Genomic DNA, 21565 nt, shown 5'->3' with positions numbered 1-21565 from the left:
CCGAGCTGTACGATTAGATAAAATGGTAGATGCGAAGCTGCCTTGTACACGAAGTTATCGTTACAGAGGCAATCGCAGGTGTTACCCACTTGGAAAGAGAAACCGAGGCGAAAGCCCAAGCCTAGGCCGTCGCTCCACCCTCCGGCTTTTAAACGGGGCGGGGCGGGGCCCCGGCATCGATCACTCGGCGCTCCTCTAGGCACGCCTTGGTGATCGATACTCCTCGGGCAAGCCTCTGACTACTCGGAGACGGCCGGAGTATTCGGTCCAGAAGGAAAAGTCGTCGCCGGCCTCCGACGACTCGACACTGTCCAAACTCGAGACAGGTGAGTTTGAGCAACTCGAGAGGGCGGGCAGCTCTGGCTCCGTAGAAGCGGGGAGGCCGGGCTGAGAGGGGAGGACTGCGCAGGCGTAGCGTGAAGGGGTGAAGCAGGAAAGGACGGTCTCGCGCGTGCGCTTTGGAAAGCCCAGGGCGGCCTTTCAAAGCAGCGAAACTGAGCCGGGTTTTGGGGGGGTGGGGGGGGGTGGGGGGCAAGAACCTAGGGTAGCGCGTGCGCTCTGAGAACGCAGTTTAGCCGTTCAACTCCAGCGCCTCCAGGAGGAAGGCCCTGCGCGTGCGTGGTGCACTTTTTACGCCAGTCGTTTCTTTTTGCGCGTGCGTGAGACTAGGCTGTCGTGTCCCTGCGCCGTTCTTGGTGTCGCGTTGATGCGACTCTAATGCACTTGCGAGGCTTCCGATTTCCGACGTGTTTGTAGTGGCAGGTGGTTGCCGGCTGACCCTCCCGGGCCAGTCGTCTTTTGTCGGTCTGGAGCTAGGCCGACTGGGCACGCTTAAACCATTGGGCCCCGAATGTGGACCAAGGGAAATGAAGCCCCGGGGGAGGCGCCGGGGAGGGAAAAGGTGTGAGACCTCGGGGTGGAGGGTTGGTGGGTTACGTAGAGCCCGCCCAGCCCGCTCGTCGTGGGGGACCCAGTGGGCCCTGTGCATGTGGCCGCCTGGAGGACGGGGGTGTCTAACTCGATAGGGGTTAATTCTGAGCAGAGATGGGTCACCGTGCTCAACAAGTTTGGAGTAAATCCAGGGGCAGGAGGTGGGCAGGTGTTGGGGCCACACCGACGGCCCAAGCCCGATCCTGTCTGCTCGTTACAAGACTGGGCAGCCTGGTCCCAGAAAGCCAGATTGAGGCCGACGTATTCTGGGAGGCGCTTTAGAGTTTTAAAGGTAACTTGAGAGAATTCTGGGATGACTGCGGTGGCTTCCTAGAAGGCTTTATTTTATAAACGTCAGGAACCCACTTAACTAACAGCCAACCAAAGGCCAGCTTACATAATGCCCTCTATCTGGATGGTGAATTCATGAAGTCAGGACCTGAGTCGGGCTGTTGTCTACAGCCTGTAGTTGGCTTCTTGGTGTTTAACGTGACCAGCAAGAAGCCGTTTATGAAATTCAGATTAGGCTGGTTTATAAAGCCAAGACAAAAGCCACTCTGAGAGGTTAGCTCATACAACCTTGGTCTGACCCCGTTTTCAAGATGATTTCCTGTGCCAACAAACAGTCCACTGAGAAGAGCAATTCTATGCAGCCTGTGCCTGAGCTTCCTGTGGAAGCTGTCTCATGTCATGAGACCAGTACAGACAGGTGGCACTCCAGAAGGTCAGTTTACAAAGCCAGGACACACGACCACTCAGGACACAAGACCTTCCTCTGGAAGGTTTGTTCATTTAATACAACCTTTTATAAAAGGCAATTCACCTCTACCCTCACCCCCTTCAAAAAAGCCTTATGTAACCAACAAGAAGTCTTTTAAGACCAATACCTGTCTAGCCCTAGGAGACTGACTTTAAAGTGAGGATACAAGGCCACTCAGGCTTTTTCATATGGCCTGTGATTATGGGGACCATGGGTCTCAATGTGCCTGGACTAATGCCAGTTTATGATTTGTCCCTGAAAGCTACTATCAGTACTTCCAGTATTCAACTTGTGTAAGATGAAATTCCTACGTGCAGAAATGGCAGTTCCAAACAGTGAAAAAAAAAACTTTGGCAAAAATGATGAGAGTAAAAAATTTTGCAAAAGAAAAACGTATATTTTACCAAGCTAAATAAATAAAAGCCTTATATATAGCATCCTGGTTTGTATGATAAATTCCGTAGTTAATCCACCTATACCTACTAGAAGGCTGTTTATGCAACTTGCTTATCCCTTTTACGTGGAGCTCTGGGAAGCCAATGTAAAGGCCAGTTTGCAGTCCCACTCTGAAAGACTGTTCACACAGTTTACCCTTGATTCCCTTCTCTGGAAACCTCATTCGTTTAATACAACCTTTTATTAAAAAAAGGCAATTTATTGAGGAACTCTGGGAAGCAAATCAGTAAAGCCAGGCCATGAGGCTACTCAGGCTGGTACCTTACTCCAGAAAATTGCTTGATACAATTGTCAAGAAACCTTTCTATCAGACTAATGTGTGGGGAATGCTGGAAGCCTGATTTGTAAAGCCTGGGCGTGAGGCCATTGAGAAAGGCAGCGTAATGTAGCCTCTGCTTGACCTTCAGTGGAAGGCCGTATCAACTGGTTGGTTGTTTGAAGGCTGCTGGTTACAGCCCACGTGAGGCCAGCTCCTCTGGAAGATTGTTTCACACAGCTGACAAGAAGGTGTTTCACCCAGCCAGGGAAGGACCTTGCTCCTATAAGGCCATTTCAGATGGCTAACAGGAATCATGGAACATAGGTTTGTACAACTAAGACAAAGTCCAGCCTTCACCTGGCCCTCAGACGAGGGCCCAATATGTAATGAAGCCAGTTTTTAAAACAGGTCATGAGGCCACTTTGGAAGACTTTTATGTAACACGCTGTGGCTCCTCCTCGGAAGGCTGTGTGATTCGGCAACTAAAAGGCCAAATCATGAAAGATTCTGGGAGGCCGACGGAACCAAGCCATACGTAAGACTACTCAGGTGGATGGTGGCCAGCATGGCAGCTCACCAGGTTGCTACAGGCTGCAGTTGTAAGCCCCCCCAGGGAGACTAGTGTTTAAGATCAATCGTGAGATGCGCAGGGCCATTGCAGGTGGCTAACACAGAGGCAACCTGTAAAAGCATTTTGAAAATGAACTCACAGCCATCCCGAAGCTCTCACCTCTGAAAGGCCGTGTCGTACAGCATCGGCGTAAGTCTCTCTGAAGGCTTTGTTGTAAGATGTTCACTGAGGAACTCTGGATTCAAAATAAATTACTCAGGCTATTTTATGTGGCCACGAAGAGGCTGTTCTGTACAGCCAGCTTGAGGCCCTCTCTCCCAGAGGGCTGGTCCGCATGGCCATCAACCTGAGGCCCTCCCCTCAGCCAGCTGGCGAAGCAGCACATCAGCCACCTTACCAGGCCAGTTTATGAAAACCAAACAGAGACCACCTTGGGAGGTCATTTTACAAAGCAGCACGTGGGGCCACCTTAGAAGCTGGCTTTGTAAGGCCTTTGCGAGGGACTATGTTGTAAGGTCACCCTGGGAGGCCAGTTTACAAAGGTTAAAATCTGCATCCCAGGGAACTAGTTTATAGCCCATTTGAAACCCTCCAGGAGGCTATTTTCTAAGGCCACCAAGAGACCAATTTACAAAGTTGGTACATAGGCCCCAGCAGAAGCCATTTTTATATTAAAGCAAACAAGTCGTCTTCTGGGAGGCCTTTTTGTAGACCTTTGTGAGAAGCCAGGATATGAGGCCTCTGAGGCCTTTTGCACGCTCAAGGTGAGATTTTTCGAAATTGCTTTATGAGACTCATGTGGGACACTCAGGGGATGAGCATTGAGGCCACCCAGGAAGGCCAGTTGGTGGGTCCACGTGCTGTTTTGCGTGTGGCTAGTGGATAAGACCATGCTGGAAGGCTGCACTGTGAACCTTTTTTTAAAAAATATTTATTGATATTAGTATAGTATTTTTTAATAAATTTTTTAATTTTTATTTATTACTTTTGGCTGTGTTGGGTCTTCATTGCTGCACACAGGCATTCTCTAGTTGTGGCGAGCGAGGGCTACTCTTCGTTGCGGTGCGTGGGCTTCTCGTTGCAGAGCACAGGCTCTAGAGTGCGTGGGCTTCAGTAGATGCAATACATGGGCTCAGTAGTTGTGGCTCGTGGGCTCTAGAGCACAGGCTCAGTAGTTGTGGTGCACGGGCTTAGTTGCTCTGCGGCATGTGGGATCTTCCCGGAGCAGGGCTCGAACCCGTGTCCCCTGCATTGGCAGGCAGATTCTTAGCTGCTGCGCCACCAGGGAAGCCCTGCACTGTGAAGCTCTTAACGAGACCAACACAAGACATTTATGAATCTTCTAGGAGGCTGGAGATAGAAATCATCCTGGCGGGCTTGGGCCAGGCCGCTCAGGCTCTCTGAGTCCTGTCATGCAGTAAGCCAGCTGGGAAGGATATCCATTGGGAACCAGGGACTGAGCTGGGATCTAAAGCTCCAAAAGCGGATGCAGTCCTCATGCCCGAACATGAAGAGTGTCTGAGTGGACACTGCCACTTACTGTAAAGTTTTGGACAAATTGCTTAATCTCCCAACTCTCACTTCATTCATCTGTAAAACCTCACACTGTAGAATTGTGAGGGATATGTTAGATAATGTACATAAAACATGGAGCATTGGGATTTCCCTGGCTGTCCAGTGGTTAGAACTCCGTGCTTTCACTGCAAGGCCCCGGTTCTGATCCCTGTTCTGGGAACTAAGATCCCACAAACCGCGTGGCACAGGAAAAAAAAAAAAAAAAAACCAAAAAACATGGAGCATTGACATGGCACATACGGAAGGGCACTGAGGTTGAGCTTAATCTCAGTTCTGTCTCTGCACAATCGATTGACTGTGGCCTGGACTTTTTTTTTCTGGACTTTAGTTTTCTCATCAGCAAAATCGGAGGGTGGGGTTGCAGGGGAAATGATCACATACACCCCTGTCCTCTTCACAGTATGTGAGGAACAAATACAATTCGAAAGCGGTGCTGGGGATAGACTGCAGAACTGAGAAAAACTCTGAATTACTGCACTTACTTTAGGACAGGCCCAGGAAGAGGCACCTCAAAAATAATAACAAGCGAGAAAGGTACACCCTTCTCTTATGTGAAGTGATAGGATTTTCTCATCTGTAGAATGGGGAGAATAATAATTCCTTCCTCAGAGTTTTCTTGAGAGTTAACCGAGATGTGCAGCTTCATCATGTGCTGGCTTGTGATCTTGTGGCTCTGGTCCCTCATTTATAAGATCATGGATTTGTGAGCTAGACTGCCTGAGTTTTAAATTTCTGCTCCACCTCTTATTAGCTGAATTGCTTTGGGACATCATTAACTTCTCTGCTTTAGCTTCCTTATCTGTAAGATGGAGATGATAATACAGAGTTTCTGTAAGAATTAAGAGTATACATAAAGCGCTTGGAGCACTCCTGGCTTTACAGCAAACGCTTTGTGAGCACTTTCTCAGCTTCGTAGGGTCATTGTGGGGGTGAAATGAGGCAAGTATTCTGTCTGCTGAAATGGAGCCCAGCAATAGGAATGGCTTGTCCGAAGCACCCTCAGGGACCATATCTCTAGCATCCTTCACACATCTTTGTTTCTCTATCTACTGCTAACGTCTTCACACACATTAGAGCTAAAGGGAACCATGCTTTCTCCTCCTGTTCTTTGGTGTGAGTTATAGATGGAGTCCCAGCATGTCCGGGAAATCTGGTAGGAGTGTTTATTATCTGTTGCTGCGCAACACATCACCATAAATTTAGTGACTGTAAAACAACACACATGGATTATCTCTGCTTCTGTGGGTTGGGCGTCTGGACAGGGTTTAGCTGGGTCATCTACTCAGGGTCTCTCACAAGGCTCCAGTTATGGTGTCAGGGCTGAGCTCTCATCTGAAGGCTCAGCTGGACAAGGATCTAAGTGCCTGTGGTTGTTGGCAAAATTCAGTTCCTGGAGGGCTGCTGGACTGAGGCCCTCAGTTCCTAGCTTGCTGTTGGCTCTAAGCCACCCTCAGTTCTTTGCCACATGGGCCCCTCCAACAGGGCCACTTGCTTCATTGATGCGTGCAAACCAAGAAGGCAGTAGAGAAAGTCTGCCAGCAAGATGGAAGGTCCAGTCTTATGTGACCTGATCCCAGGAGTGGCATCTCGTCACTTTTGCCATCTTAGACCAAAAAGTAAATAGCTACACATACCAAACCTACACACCTGTTGGTTAGAGGCAAGTGATAATAGTTTCCTATTGCTGATATAACAAATTATCTCAAACGTGATGGCTTAAAACAATAAAAATTTGCTAGCTTACAGTTCTATAGGTTAGAAGTTAAACACAGAACTAAAATCAAGGTCTCAGCAGGGCTGCATTCCCTTCTGGAAGCTCTAGGGGGGAATCCATTTCCTTACCTTTTCCAGCTTCTAGAGACCACCCACATTCCTTGGTTTGGGACCCCCTTCCTCCATCTTCAGAGCTGGCAACATTGCATTGTCTAACAATTCTGTAATCACGTCTCCCTCTGACTCTGACTTTAGCCAGGAAGGATCCTTTCAAGGACTCCTGTGTTAGGTTGGGGCCAGCCAGGTAATCCAGTATAATCCTATCTCACAGCCCTTATTCTTCATCACATCTGCAAAGTCCCTTTTGCCATGTTAGGTAACAGACTCACAGGTTCTGGGGATTAGGATGTGGACATCTTTGGGGGACGTTATTCTGCCGACCACTCAAGTCACAGGCCCTGCCCGTACTTAAGGGGGTTAGATAAGCGTGTTCGTAACAGCAAGCAGGGATCATTGGGCTCTCTTGCGCCTTAGGGTGACTTTCTTCCCTCACGAGAAGCGGAGCACGTGATGGGGCTTTATCACAGCAAGTCTTCGTTCTTGCCTTCACCGTCCACCAGTGGCTCTTGAGTGTCAGTTACTTTTAAGGGTCAAATAAGGTCCTTTTATTATTAACCACAGAAACCCTGGTTGACATAAGCAAGAAGAAATTTCTTGGGAGACTGTGGGGCCCACAGAATCGACGGAAAGCTGGAGACCTGGGCTTGGAAAGGACAAGAACTAAAGTGCATCCTAGGAATTGCGGACAATAATTGTGAGGCCCTAGCAAGAATAGTCTGGTCCAGAAACTGCCACTAGGACAAAATGAAATGCCAGCTATCTCTGGTCAAGTTGACCTACTTAAAGTTCACATTCAAAGGAGGCAACTCATTGTCTAGCTTGGGTCACATACCCACCCCTTGGCAACATCCCACCAGACTGATCTCAGTGGGTATGATGGAATTTCTCAAAAGGAGATGGAGGTATGTTGTCAAGAAAGTGAAGAGGATTCTGAGCCACCAGAACTCAACAAATACCCTCTACTATGTTCTCTGCCATCTGTTTCCTCAATAATAGAAGGAAGTTACTGCTTCATTCAGGGCAGGAACACTGCTGCAACAAGCATCAACACCGTAGTGGCTAAGCACAACACCAGTTTAGCTTTTGCTCCGGAAGCATTCCAGTGTGGATATTCCTAGTTGGGGGGCTGTCTTATGGCTCTGCCATCCCCTAAGGCCTCAGAGTCTTTAGCTTCCAGCCAGTGGATAGGGAAAGTGTGGAGGATCATACAGGAAGTGTTTATGGACCAGGCCTGGAAGGGGCATACATCACTTCCATTCATTAACTGGAACAAGGTGCCGTGGTCACATCTAATTACAAGTGAGAAATGGAGTCTAACTGTGTGCCCAGGAAGGAGATGGAATGGGCTTTGGCGAGCTTAAGGCAAGAGTTTGTTTTTGTAGATAAAGTTTTATTGGGACACACCGTGCCCATTTGTTTACATACCGTATAAAGCTGCTTTCACACTACAGTGACAGAGTAGTACCAACAGTGACTGTGTGGCCTGCAAAGCCTAAAATATTTGATATCTGGCCCTTTACAGATAAAGTTCGTTGACCCCCAGCATAGAGCAGTCTCTGCAAAAAGCGTGGTGGTCCCTGTTTCTTAGTATCAGATGAGATGGGGCATATGGCAGCTGTTAGTATAATACCTACAACATTGTAGTGCAGGTAAATCACCGTAAGTTGTGAGCAGTAGAACCTATTCACATGTTAGTACTTATTCCTGGAGACTGGCCTGCCATCTTATATAATGTGCAGGCTAAAGTCACTAAAGGCACCAACTGTGATAAACCTTTTCGTACAGGATTTATGTATTTCCAGGTTTCCTCCAGAGACGTTAAGATCTCATTCTTTCAGTAGTCCTAATTGAGTGCCTGCTATGAGCTTGACTCTGCAAGAAGCTCAAGGGCTGTTCAAACCCAAAACACTCTCAGAGAATCTTGGCAGGCTTCACATAGGGGATCATTTAAGTTGGGCCTTAAAGGTTGGATAGGAGTTTGCCAGAGAAGAGGGGTGTTGGAGGCATTTCAGACAAGAATAATACATGTTACTCTCTGAACAAATATGGGTCCGGTGCCCACTGTGTGCCTAGTGTTACGCCAGGCCCTGAAGATGCAGTGGTGACACCAGACAGATAGGGACCCTGCCCTCACAGGTGCCCTCACAGGGCGGAGAAGACCATTGTTGAAGAATCAGTGCAGATGAGATGTGTGTTACATGGGACAAGTCCGGAAGCCTTGGTAACCTATAGGGGTCCAGGTCTGTGCGTGGTCTCTCTCTCAGTCTCTCTCTTTTTTTAGGAAAATAGTTTATATATTTTTAAAATTTCAGTGGTTGACATTTTGGCCACTGGATGTCATCACAGATCTAGCTTGTTTTCCCCCAGTCTTATTTTATGAAAATGTAGAACTGTAAATATGTAGGCATACAACGTGGTGTTTTGCTGTAACTTATCTTTCCCCCCAGCACTCATCGGACTGAGCCGGCTGGGCTGATGGCGGGGCCGGGCGCGCTCTGGGAGGCCCTCTGGGCACTCCTGCCCCGCACGAAAGAGGAGCTGAAGCTGGAGCTGGGAGAGAAGGTGGAGGGCAGCGTGGTGACGCTGCTGCAGGAAGCCGCTGAGCTCTTCTACGGGGACAGGAGGCAAGAGTGTCTGCAGACCTGCGAGGCGCTGCTCGACTACTCCTGGGAGAAGCTCAACACAGGGCCCTGGCAGCACGTGGACAAGGGCTGGCGGCAGGTGTACTCCTTCAGCTGCCTCCTGAAAGCCGTGTGTCTGTGCGCGCCGCCGGGGGATGCTGCCTCCGTGGCCGCCGCCCTGAAAGCCTGCGACATGGGCCTGCTGATGGGGGCGGCCATCCTTGGGGACATCCTCCTTAAAGTCACTGCCGTCCTCCAGAAGCACCTGCTCTCTGGAAAAAGGCCCGCCCCCGGCCCGAGCCAGGAGCCGCTCGGCATAAAGGTATCCGGGGGCGGGGGGGTGGGCAACCGCCACTGACCGCACCCAACAAAATCCATCAGCCCTGTTTTCCTAGAAGTCACAGGTCAGCTCTCCCCTGGGCTGAAGCCCCTGGCATGCTGACCCCTCTGGTTGAAAAATGGCATCTCCATTGATCTGGAAATGGAACAGCCTCTTGTCTCAATTTTTTTTTTTCCCCAGTTTGTGCAAAAGCCGTGCCCCTTGGGGAGAGCAGGAGGGTGAAAGCTTTGTGGTTCCTGAGAGAAATGGCTCAGAGGGATTGTGTGGCCGAGCCCTGCAGCCAGCGGGAGCCCTTCTCGTTCAGCTTCTTCCTGGCCCCTTGGTTGAGGTGTCACCCACTTTCCTGGCTGCCTCTGTCTTTGTGCTGCTGAGTTTGGATGAGATACTACAACTCACGTGACTGGTCGGTCCTGCCCTTTAGATACTTGACCGTGTCCTCACTGGTGTTTAAGTGCATGTGAGTCACTGAGGGTGGTTTCCTCAGGCTTCGCATCCCAGCACTGACACGCGGACCCACTCACAGCACCTCTGGGCAATTCAGTCACCTCCTCTGAGCCTCAGTTTCCTTATCTGTAAAGTAGCAGAGTGCTGACCCCTGGAAAAAAAGGACCGAGACTGTACTGGACACTGGGTGAGGGAGTTACGGGGTGTTTTCGACATTTTTCTAAATATTTTCTTGTTTTCAGAATTCCCTACAGTGAGCATTATTTTTCTATAAGAATAATGCAAATGGATGTCATAAATACACCATACATGTAACTGAAATAAAAAGTGAGCCTGTAAACAGGGAAGAGAAATTTGCAGCAAAGCTGTCAGAGAGGAGATATCTTTATTGTATAAGAATTATACAAATCAACAGGGGAACAGAAAAAACTGGGCCCCAGGAGGTAGAGAGACCAGACACACGAACAGACTGTTCACAAGGAGGAAACAGATCTGTTAAACATGTGGGAAATGTCCAACGTCACCTCTGGTTTAAACAAACAAACAAACAAAGCAGCCGTTCTTGGCTCTGAAACTATCAAATGAGATTTTATACAACACCCAGTGCTGCCAGGGGTGCCACAGGGCCAAGGGCATGGGGTGTTGGTGGACCTTTCAGAGGGTCGGGCAGACATGCGGATCAAGGGACAAACATCTGTCCCCTTGGACCCAGGGGTTGCACCCACCCTTGCCCCGGCCAGGGCTGTCCCAAGGGATATGGCGGTGGCTTCATGGCCAAGGTGGTGTTCGCGGTCTGGAGCAGTGTATACGGTCAAGGGGGTGGGAGCTCAGGCTCTGAAGGCAGCTGCCTGGGTTCACATTCCTGCGCCACCCCCGCTGCCTGTGCCGCCTCCATTCCCCTGCCTGTAGGAGGGGCTTTGCTCAGCAGCCTTACTGAGCCCCAGCGGTGGCCCAGCTGTGCCGGGAACCAAGGGCGTGGTCCAGACGCCCGTCCTGGAGCTGACATTCTGGTGAGGCTGTGAAAGAATGTCTTCTCCCAGGTGGTGAGAAAGGTGGGGAGGCTGCTTCCGACAGGGTGGCGGGGGAAGGCCGGTCTGACGAGGGAGTACAGGGAAGTCAAAGTCTACACTGGGGACAGTGAGAAAAGAAGAGGCAAATACAAGGCCTCGCACATCGCCCGCAGGGAAGAATGTTAGCTGTCGCTGCCGCCACTGCATGAGTGTTGAGAACGGGCTTGGGGTCCAGCAGGGGGAGCAGGGGGAGGTGACAGGTGCCAGGCGGCAGTGCTGGGTGCTTTACGTGTGAGGTCTCGTCACCCAGTGGGGTTTAACGTGTGGGGAAACGGGCTCAGAGACAGTAACTTGCTCAGGTCCCTCAGCTGGGAGATGGTTAAGTAAATGATGAGGCAGCCACTCAAGACATTGCAAGGACTGAGTGGCAGCATGGAAACTACTTTAGAGAAATTATTGGACAGAAGAGGCAGAGTTGCTTATTCATCGTGAATCTTAGAGTGGATCAGAGATGCATATGTGTGGACAAAGTGGGAAAGGAACATACAGTAATGAGAAGAATCCTTGTATGTTAGATGGTGGAGTTTGGGATAGTAAGTTTTCCTCTATGAAAGCAATATATTAGTTTTATAATTAAACAAACATTTTAAATGAACCGGTAGGGAAGAAAACATCTTGGTATCGTGAAACGTCAGTAGTCGCAGTAGCAGCAGTAAAACTGACAATAAATGTTAACTGTTATTATTGTTACTAATGACACCTCAGCTGTCTTACTACCATTGATGCAAATTCCTAGTGGAATGCCTCGAATTTTGGCCTTTCTGCAGTTGTTGCCATCTTGTTTTGTCTTAATTTTGAACAGAAAGCAAGGAATGACCACGTTCCGATTCCAGATATGACGTCAGAAAGCACGGTGCCCCGGCTTCACTGTCCATCCCTCCAGTATTTCAGGAAGCATTTTCTGGATCCAGGGAGGCCTGTGGTCTTGGAAGGTGTGGCCAACCACTGGCCGTGCATGAGGAAGTGGAGGTGGGTGTCTGCTGGGGGCGGGGTGGTTCCTCTTCCCAATTTAGCATCCCCAGAGACCCCCAAATTCCTCCTCCCATCCCCAAGTGAATACAGCCCCACAGACACTTCACTGGCAGTGAAGTGAGATGGATGGCCGAGGGGTTAAACAGGCATTAAAGGCACAGTGCTCTGAAGCGATGCCAGAGGTTATAAGATTCTTAGCTTCTACAGCTTGCCGGCCCTAAGCAGTTTTTAAGGAGTGCATCGTGGAAGTCCAATGTTAAGTCCATTATGCAGTTTTGCAGGATCTCAGGAATTCTGTGGAGTTTCTTAGGGGTTCCTGAGCCTTGAGAGTAGAAATAAGAACCCAAGGGCTTCCCTGGTGGCGCAGTGGTTAAGAGTCTGCCTGCCAGTGCAGGGGACATGGGTTCGATCCCTGGTCCGGGAGGATCCCACATGTCGCGGAGCAACTGGGCCCGTGGGCCACAACTACTAGAGCCCACTCAACTAGAGCCCGTGCTCCGCAGCAGGAGAGGCCACCGCAATGAGAAGCCTGTGCACCCCAACGAAGAGTAGCCCCCGCTCTCTGCAACTAGAGAAAGACCGCAAGCAGCAATGAAGACCCAATGCAGCCAAAAATAAATAAATAATTTAAAAAAAAAAAAAAAGAACCCAATACAGCCCCACCCACTCTGCGTGGGCTCCAAGGGCTCCTGTGTTTATTCTCTCCTCATGTCTGTTTCCAGTCCCTCCTCAGATTCATGGTGGAGAGGTCAGATCAGGCAGCTGGACAGTAGCCTAATTTTGAAATGAGGAGGCGTGTCTCAGGCAGGTGGATGGAGCCTGGCTGTCTCGTGGCAGTGGTTTTGCGGAGGGAGTGGTTCCCGCTGACACTTGTGTGCTTGACCACGCAAGGCGGGCACATGCCATGTCTTCCCTCATTGTCCCCTCCCTGGTTCCTGTGCGACGGGCACTGTCATCACCCACAGTTTGCAAACGGGGAACAAGGGCTCAGAGAGGTGAAGGGACTTGCCACAGGTCCCCTGGTGGGTGACAGGCAGGGCTGGACTCGGCACCAGGCCACCAGAGCTGAGGACCCAGGCCCCTAACCACCCCGCACTGTCCTCCACTGGCCCAAAGAAGATCTCTGCTTGTGACAGGGCGAGCAAAGAGCGAAGTTGAAAGGCGCTAGGCAAGCAGGGAAATAGAGCTGCCCAGCAAGAACCAGATTCATTGGTTGTATCTGCAAAGCTGCCCAGCGCCAGGTGGGCAGGTGACCTCGCCTCTCTTGCACCTGTGTCTCCTCAGCAGTGAATTGGGTCTTCCTCCACCTCGTTTGTGCCAATGAAAGGAGACCAGCGTAGCACATTTAGCAGGGCACCCAATGGGTGTTAGCATACGATGGCAATGCCAATCCCTGTTTTCCAAATAGTCTGGAGTACATCCAAGAAATCGCTGGCTGCCGCACTGTCCCAGTAGAGGTCGGATCCAGGTACACGGACGAGGAGTGGTCCCAGACGCTCATGACTGTCGATGAGTTCATCAGCAAGTACATCAGGAATGAGGTGTGTCGTTTGACTCCTGCCCCCTAATACTTAGGAGGGAGGGGACGCGTTACATTTGGACAAATAACTTCCATGTGTCGCCAGGGGAGGTTTTGGAGGAGTCAAGGAGCTATTCTTTAAGGGCCTGTGGTCAGTAGGCTGGCCAGCACGAGAAAGGCAGGCGGGACATAAGGTTCCCATTTCAGGCCCTTTGTTTTTTGGAGGTTTTTTTGTTTGTTTGGGTTTTTTTGGTTACAATTTAGTGGGTTTTGGTATATTCACAAGATTGCGCAACCATCACCACTATCTAATTCTAGAACATTCTCGTCACCCCAAGGAAACCCCGTACTCATTAGTAGTCACTTCCCATATCCCCTTCCCCAGCATCCCCAGGCAACCGCGAATCTGCTTTCTGTTTCTATGGATTTGCCAATTCTGGACATTTCACATCATTGGAATCATATAATATGTGACGACCTGTGTCTTGCTTCTTCTATTTAGCATAACGTTTTCAGGGTTCATCTCTGTCGTAGCACGTACCAGTGCTCCGTGCCTTTTTATGGCCGAATACTGTCCCTTTGATGGATAGACCACATCTTGTTTGTCCATTCCTCAGTGGATGGCCATTTGGGTTGTGTCCACTTTTTGGCTGGTATGAAAAATGCTGCTGTGAACATTCACGTACACATTTTTGTGCGGACATGTGATTCTGTTTCTCTTCGGTGCATACGAGGAGCGGAATTGCTGGGTCAGATGGTAACTCTGTGTGTAGCCTTTTGAGGAACTGCCAGATTGTCTTCCAAAGCAGCTGCACCATTTTGTCATTTCTTACAGTGAGGGCCTTGGGTGTCTTCCTCTTCCTGATACCTGTTGGCCACTCTAGCTGCAGTTTGGGTCAGTGGTGCCCAGCATCCCATCTGCCCCGCCCCCATCTGACCCTTGCAGAGGCCCTTGGGCATCTTCAAAGAACCCCTGAGCGTCGGGGAGCCCGGTTTGTAAAGCACTGATATTTCAACTCATCTGATTGGTAGAAATTTTCACAAAATGATCATCTCCAGTGCAGGCAGTTGTAGGAAAGTGGACTCTCACATTAACTGCTGGTGAGATTGTAAATGATGTAACGCTTGGGAAAACAACGTGGCAGAAGCTATTGAGATTTAAAATCCACGTACTCCCTGACTGCATTGTTCTCCTCTTGGAAGCATGTAAACGTCAGGACCAGAGCATTCGGCTGTTTATTGAAGCACCGCGGCAGAAGCATCTTAATGTCCACCAGCAGGGGGATGGTTGAATGAATAATGATGCATCCTGTCTATAAACACGCATGCATCAAAGGAGTGAGTCACATATGCGTGTACTGACCTGAAGAGGTCGTCATGATATATCATTAGATGAAGAAAGCAGACGTCACAGTAATACATATTGTATGATTCCATTTTTATTTAAAAAAAATCCTTATGTGTGTACAGCCCCTTCACGTTTCATGTGAGAAACCTGAGCCCCGGGGCTCAGGGTGACTTACTCAGGGCGGAGGCAGGGCCAGATCCTGAGTCCCCCCATCAGCCCAGTCTTGCTGGCTGGCAAGGGATCACATTCGCCCCCGGGTCGGAGAAGGGGGTACCAAGCAGGCCGGAGACGAGGGCCCTCCAGGTGACGCCTAGGACAGGGTGCTGAGAGCCAGCCACACGGGCAGCTCTGAGGAGGTGTCCCACGACTAACGGGGCTTTTCTGTGTCGCCTCTGGTCTTTCTCCCATGGAGTAGCCGAAGGACATCGGGTACCTTGCTCAGCACCAGCTCTTTGACCAGGTAAGTCCGAGCCCCTCTACCCTTCGCCCTCTCACCTCCTCCCACCTCCCTTCCTAGGCACTGGCCCCGGAGGGTTGGAAAGGGGTGGCAGCCTCGTTTGCTCCCCAGTGGTACTGCCCCCTGCGGTGAGCAGGGAGGCCCCTGTGCCGCTACCCGTGCCCTACTCGCCAGCGGACAGCAGGGGAGCAGAGCAGGCCCTAGGATGGCCCCCAGGGGATGGAGTCTAAAGCCCAGGTGTGGTCAGACCGAGGAACAGGTCCCCCAGGTGAGGGTGGCAGGCTGTGACCTGACCCAGAACGAGCGAGTGGCCGCTGACCTGGACTCACAGAGTTCCCTGGGCAGGGCCTGGAGCCGCCCTGACCACCTTTCGGTCGTCTGCTTACGAGGCAGGCTCCCCGCACCTGGGCCTGTGCGCTGTGGCAGGGCCCAGGTTCCACTCCTCTGGGTACCCTGACTGGCTGGATGGAGGACCCTCAGGACGAACTGGTGGAGACTGAAAGAGGAGGGGGCCGTGGGCTGGAGCTGAGGAGAGGAGCAGGGCTCGAGGCCGAGGCCAGTCCCAGGGAGAGGCGCCTCATGAGCCAGGGTCAGAGGGCAGAACGAACCCCACGTGCTGGGCGCGTCCACCAGCGTGAGAGGGTTTGGTCAGAAAAGCAGAGCGGGAAGCCGAAGAGGGAGGCTGGGGCCAAGCTGGCAGGGCCTTGAAGGCCAGGCCAAGACGGCGAGGAGCCTGGGACGTTTGTGAGCTGGAGGGTTCCCACTCCGAGGTGGTATTCCCAGGAGAATCCAACAGGGGCGCCGGGGGATGCAAGGAGAGCGCCCAGGGGAAGAAGAGGGACGGTGGCAGGCTGCGCTAGCTCTGTCTCCGTCACACATCCTCCCCTGAGACCGTCCAGGTGTGGCCCAGACAGCGCCAGCGTCCTGGCTTTTAGAGGTGCAGGGTCCATCCTGGGCCGCACCCAGATCAATGGCACCAGCATCACCCGTCACCTGGACCTGCGTCAGGTGGGGCCCGTAGCCGCCAAATGCAGAGCTGGGGAAGTGCTGGCAGGAACCAGGACCGTCTGGCTCGTGGGGAGTGAGGAAATGGGGCTGTGCAGTGCTGTGCAGGATGGCCATAGCTGAGTTGGCAAAGGACAGGAAGAAAGGCCGCAGAAGGTGAACAGGGATTGTCTGCGGGGGGCGAGAGGGCGAGGGGGTCCCTCCCTCTCTTTTCTGCGGTTTCCAAATCATCTATAATGAGTATGTATAGTCCTCATAACGAGAAGAACAGAGACTTTGTTTTCAAATGCAAACAAAACAGAACAAAGTGAAGTGTCGCGTGAATCAGCTTCATCCTGTGCTTTCAAAGCCGTCCAGTTAGGATGCCGAAACGCTCAGAGGAGGGCTCACCCTGGGGAGCCCTCCGTCCACCCCTTGCCTCATCCCCCGCTCTCCTCTTCGCTCTGTACTTGGGGGGTGGCCCAGGCTGTGACCCTGGTGGCGGGCGGCAGATGGCTGCTTTGTAGGCCCCTGTGCACCGGCGCTGAACCCTGCCCTGGGGACGCAGGGACGAAGGAGACAGTCACTCTCCTGCCCCGTGGACCTGAAAAACACACGTATCTGATGGTAATGAGCGCCTTGAAGGAAAGGAGAAATGTACCCTACAAAGGAGGCTGGGCGGGGCAAGGGCTCTTTCCATCTGATGGTCAGGGAAGGGGTCTTGGGGAGGTAATGTCTGAGCAGCAGCCCAAAAGATGAGCAGTAGGTACCCAGCCACATGGCACATATTTTGCCCATTTCTTTTTTATTGGGTTGTTGATCTTCTTATTTTGAATTTTAGGAATCCTTTATATATGTTCTGGATGGAAGCTAGTTGTCAACCGTAAGCATTGTGGGTATTTTATCCCTGTCATCAACTTGCATTTTATTTTCTTCTCGTGTCTAAAAGGACATGACAAGCGCCATGCCAGCTGGGAGAGCAGCAGGTGTGAACTTTCACCTTCAAGGGGCAGGAGAGTTCAGCGTGGCCAGAGCCGAGCGCATGAAGGGGAGGGAAGTGGCAGATGGGGCCTGAGAGGGAGATCAGGGCTGGAAGAAGGATGGTTTTCTTACTGTGAAGGGAAGTATTTCCAGGATGGCTGTGGCACTGTCTGGGGAGGAGTTGAGGTGACAGGTGTGGAAGCAGGGAGACCACTAGAAGGCTGCTGCAGCGGTCTAGGGAGAGCTGACGCCATGCGTGGAGAGACGGGGTTAGGACGTGTGTGAGCTGCCAGCACCTGACGTGGTGGGCGTGCAGAGATCGAAGGAAAGGGAGCAGCCCAGGAAGACTCCTAGGTTTGGGACCCGAACCACTCGTTAGATGGAGCTGAGGCATCCGGGGGGACTCGGCAGATGCGGTCTTGGCCAGGCCTTACGCCACAGCTGCCCAGAACGGGCAGTGCTGGGCGGGAGGCGAGGTCAGGGGCTGGGTGTGTGCCCTGAACAGGGAAGACTTGGGTCATTCGGGGTCAGGACCACAGCCAGTGGGAAGCTGGGGTCCCTGTCCTGACCGGGGGGCCCCAGTTGGGGATGTGCCAGCCTTCAGGAGCTGCAGGTCCAAAGTTACAGGGGGACAGGAGGTGATGGGGCCAGGTGGGCTGTGTCCTCTTGCCCAGGCTTCCCCATGTGAGGACTCGTGGGTCCTGAGTCCTGTCCTCTCTTGCTAAGTAAAGAAAAGGGGGATTCAAGTTGATCAGGCCCCTACCACGTGATCTCAAGAGACCGGCCTGTCCCATCCCCTGGTCTCAGTCATAGTGGGGCTTGGCCTCCCAGGGCCCCTGGAAGCCACAGGTCAGCTTAGCTCCGTGTCCTGGAGCAGCTTCCCCGGGAGCCCTAACTTCACAGCCTCCCGGAGGCCCCTGATGCCGCCACGCGAAGGAGCAGCACAAGCTCACTTCCAACTGGGTCAAAGTCCATGAATGGTTTTAAGACTTCCACACTTGACCACGTCGCTTTTTTTTTTTTAACCCAATTTTTATTGTTTGTTTGTTTGTTTGTTTTTGGCTGCATTGAGTCTTCGTTGCTGCCTGTGGGCTTTCTCTAGTTGCGGCAAGTGGGGGCTACTCTTTGCTGTGGTGCACGGGCTTCTCACTGCAGTGGCTTCTCTTGTGGCAGAGCACGGACTCCAGGCGCGTGGGCTTCAGTGGTTGTGGCTCGCGGGCTCTAGAGCGCAGGCTTAGTAGTTGTGGCGCACGGGCTTAGTTGCTCCGCGGCATGTGAGATCTTCCTGGACCAGGGCTCGAACCCATGTCCCCTGCATTGGCAGGCGGATTCTTAACCACTGTGCCACCAGGGAAGTCCTGACCACATTGCTTGATGCCACCAGCAGCCTGGCATGAGGGTGCTCCCTTTACCACATCCTCACCACCACCGTGTGTTACCACTTTTTCAACTTCTGCTAATTTGATCAGTGGGAAAGGATGACAATGTTTATTGCTAATGAGACCGAAACCCTTCTTTATATCTAATTCGTCTTTATGTGTGATCTGCTTTTTGTCCTTTTCTTATTTGTATACCTTATGTATCGGGATCCTTATTATTTTTCCTTATTATTTTGTGTGCACGCTCTACATTAGCCTTCCTTTACCACAGTTCAAATGGTTCCCATTTTACTCCCATCTTTGTATTAAGTACAAAAAACTTAAATGTACCAATTGTGACTGCTTTACCATTAGGAAATTTTGGAAAATCTTCCCTTCCAGAGATTTCATTAACTGCTCAGTCCCATTTTCTTTTTGTTTTTCTTTAATTTGATGTTCTAAAATTAGAAAATTGCAAGCTGGTTTATTTTTAGGTACAAAGCAGTGGTATCAGGTTTTTAAGAAAAGGAAACAAAGTTAAAATGCATATGACATGGAAAGAAATCTGAAAATAAAATTATAACCCTTCCCTAGCAATTATGTATTTACTTTTTAAAATTGATTTTTAAACTCCTATACAGTAAAATGTGGCTACAGTCATATTATTACACAAGAAGAGAGCGTGTATCGGCCTTCTGGGAGAGTCAGTGGACTTCTAGGCTGCTGTGTCCCACAGGCCTGGTCTTGAACCTCCACGTCTGCTCTGACCCTACAGATCCCGGAGCTGAAGCAGGACATCAGCATCCCCGATTACTGCTGCCTGGGCGCCGGGGAGGAAGAGGAGATCACCATCAACGCCTGGTTCGGTCCCCAAGGCACCATCTCCCCGCTTCACCAGGATCCCCAGCAGAACTTCCTAGCCCAGGTTGGAGCTGCTCAGAATATCGGCCTTCCCCCTCCTCCTGGCCCAGCCACACGCGGCCTGGCCCAGCCACATGCGGCCTGGCCACATTGTCCACATTTAAACATTAAAGAGATGAACCACTGACAGGGACGTGGACAGAAGTGAAAACAGAGAAAGAAAGGTACCAGGCCTCAGCGGGGGGCCCTCTGCCTGGTCGAGGCGGCTTCCAGACATGGCTCCTGCATCGTCTGGGTTCCCAGGCGCCTCCTGAGGGCAGAGTGGGGCCGGGCGCCATCTCCGGATGGAGCAAGTGCCCCGACGGCTGCCTCTCCCCTGCCGTCCATCAGAACCAGGCCAGCTTCTCCTGCCAGAACCCTCCAAATACGGGGAACCTGCTCAGCCAGTGGGTGGTTTTATGGAGACCCAGATAGAGCAGCGCGCGCACGTGCGAGCGTGTATGTTGTAAGGGGAGGGGCACCTGTTATAAAACCACCTTCCGTCGCAGGCAGAGAGGTTTGACAAGTGAGAGTGTTCTTCCAGCCCGGGGACCAGTCCCCAGAGGCAGCAGAGGGGCCGGGAGCCAGACCGCCTCTCAGCCTTGCGAACGTGGCCATTCACTTAACCTCTCTGTGCCTCCATATCCTCACCTGTAAAATGCGGGGAAAGGATAAACCACCTGGGAGGGGTGTGCTAAGGCTCAGAGTTAACAAACATGCAGCACTGAGACCGCGGTGCCGCCGTCGAGGGCCTGTTAGCAACAGTAGCGCAGGCAGTGACTCCTAACCTGACGCGTGTGCTGGGCGCGGGGCGGCCGGGCACCTGCTGAGGAGGGCGGCTCTCTTCCTTGCAGGTGATGGGCAGGAAATACATCCGGCTGTACTCCCCGCAGGAGTCAGAGGCCCTGTATCCTCACGACACGCACCTTCTTCACAACACGAGCCAGGTGGGCCTGGAGGACCCGGTGGGACCCACCGTTTCCCCTCCTCCACACCCCGTCTCTGAGAGCAGGCCAGTGACTTCCTTCGCTTTCCTCAGGTTGACGTGGAGAATCCCGACATGGAGAAGTTTCCCAGGTTTGCCGAGGCCCCATTCCTGTCCTGCATCCTGTCTCCGGGAGAGATCCTCTTCATCCCGGTGAAGTACTGGCATTACGTGCGGGCTCTGGACTTGAGCTTCTCGGTCAGCTTCTGGTGGTCGTAGCCCGAGAGGAGGGTGCCCGGCAAGCAGACGCGCTCGTGGTCACACATCCTCCGCCCTGTGCCCGGCCCGGCCTGCGCCTAAGGACTCCCTCGCCTTGGCACATGCAGGGCAAGGGGTGCCCAGGCCAGTGTGGGCAGCAGAGGCAGGCGGGGGGGACCCCAAAGGGACATTCCCGGCCCACAACCTGCACAGAAGCTCCAGGGCTCTGAGGTTGGCTGCCTGGATTCAAGCCTGGCCCTGTCGCTTAACCGCTGCGTGATGTGGGGCAAGGAACTCCAGTGTGTGTGTCTCCATCTGGGGAACAGGGCGGCGCTAGTCCTCACCACAGAGGGCTCTGGGGACGCGGTGTGGGCAGAGCTGCGCTACAGACCTCAGCCACTGTCACCAGCCTTCCCGATTATTACTGTTGTAAATACTGGCCTGTCGGGACAGCCATGGCCCGCAGGCTCTGGAGCAGGGTGGCCATGGCCTGGTCACTCAGGGGGTGCTCAGCTCAGGCCTCTGCTGGGCAGTGGGGAGCCTGGGGCAGTTTCTGGCTTGGTTACTGAAGTGTAACCTGCCTTCAGGGAAGCGCACAGCCCTGCCAGCTTGGCGAATTTCCCACTCCACACGCTCCCAGCAGCCAGGAACCACCTGGCGGCCCTCCTGCCCCTTGCTGCCGCCATCGCCCGGGACCACTCCTCTCTGAAAGAGGGTTTTAGGCCAGGAGAGAGGCCCAGGCTTCAGACTTTCCATAAACACGTTTGTTTTGTTTGTATAAAACATGGGTGGTTCTGTTTGAATTTTGACCAGGTAAGGATGCTGGGGGCAGGGGTGTCACAGACCTGCAGGAACAGCTGCAGAGGCGGCCCAAGGCCATGCCTCTATCCACCAGGCCTCTCCCTCCGTGGCCACCTCACGTCTGCTGGTCTGACCTTGGCCTCGGTCTCTTCCCTCTTGTAGGTAGCCTTCTTCCCGGGGGGAGAAGATGGCCCCAGCAGGTC

The 21565-nt window shown here is 52.2% G+C and overlaps 1 protein-coding gene across 1 annotated transcript; it reads left to right on the top strand.

Annotated features, from left to right (window-relative positions):
• Positions 1-238: 238 nt before the first annotated feature.
• Positions 239-21428, top strand: KDM8 (lysine demethylase 8). The gene is made up of 8 exons (XM_082856404.1): positions 239-326; positions 8832-9327; positions 11662-11828; positions 13240-13372; positions 15114-15158; positions 19254-19403; positions 20233-20325; positions 20418-21428. Exons 2-8 carry the CDS (start codon positions 8860-8862, stop codon positions 20580-20582), a joined length of 1221 nt encoding a protein of 406 aa, XP_082712530.1. The 5' UTR covers positions 239-326; positions 8832-8859; the 3' UTR covers positions 20583-21428.
• Positions 21429-21565: the final 137 nt, after the last annotated feature.

Source organism: Leucopleurus acutus (assembly GCF_964270905.1).
Source record: "Leucopleurus acutus genome assembly, chromosome: 16".
NCBI lineage: Eukaryota > Metazoa > Chordata > Mammalia > Artiodactyla > Delphinidae > Leucopleurus > Leucopleurus acutus.
The sequence above is the reverse complement of the archived record's forward strand: the minus strand, read 5'-3'. Positions and strand labels throughout refer to the sequence as shown.

Coding starts and splice junctions, on each gene's coding strand:
- KDM8 (XM_082856404.1), top strand. CDS start 8,860: ATGGCGGGGCCGGGCGCGCTCTGGGAGGCCCTCTGGGCACTCCTGCCC. Junction 9,328..11,661: donor AGGAGCCGCTCGGCATAAAG/GTATCCGGGGGC, acceptor AATTTTGAACAG/AAAGCAAGGAATGACCACGT. Junction 20,326..20,417: donor TTCTTCACAACACGAGCCAG/GTGGGCCTGGAG, acceptor CGCTTTCCTCAG/GTTGACGTGGAGAATCCCGA.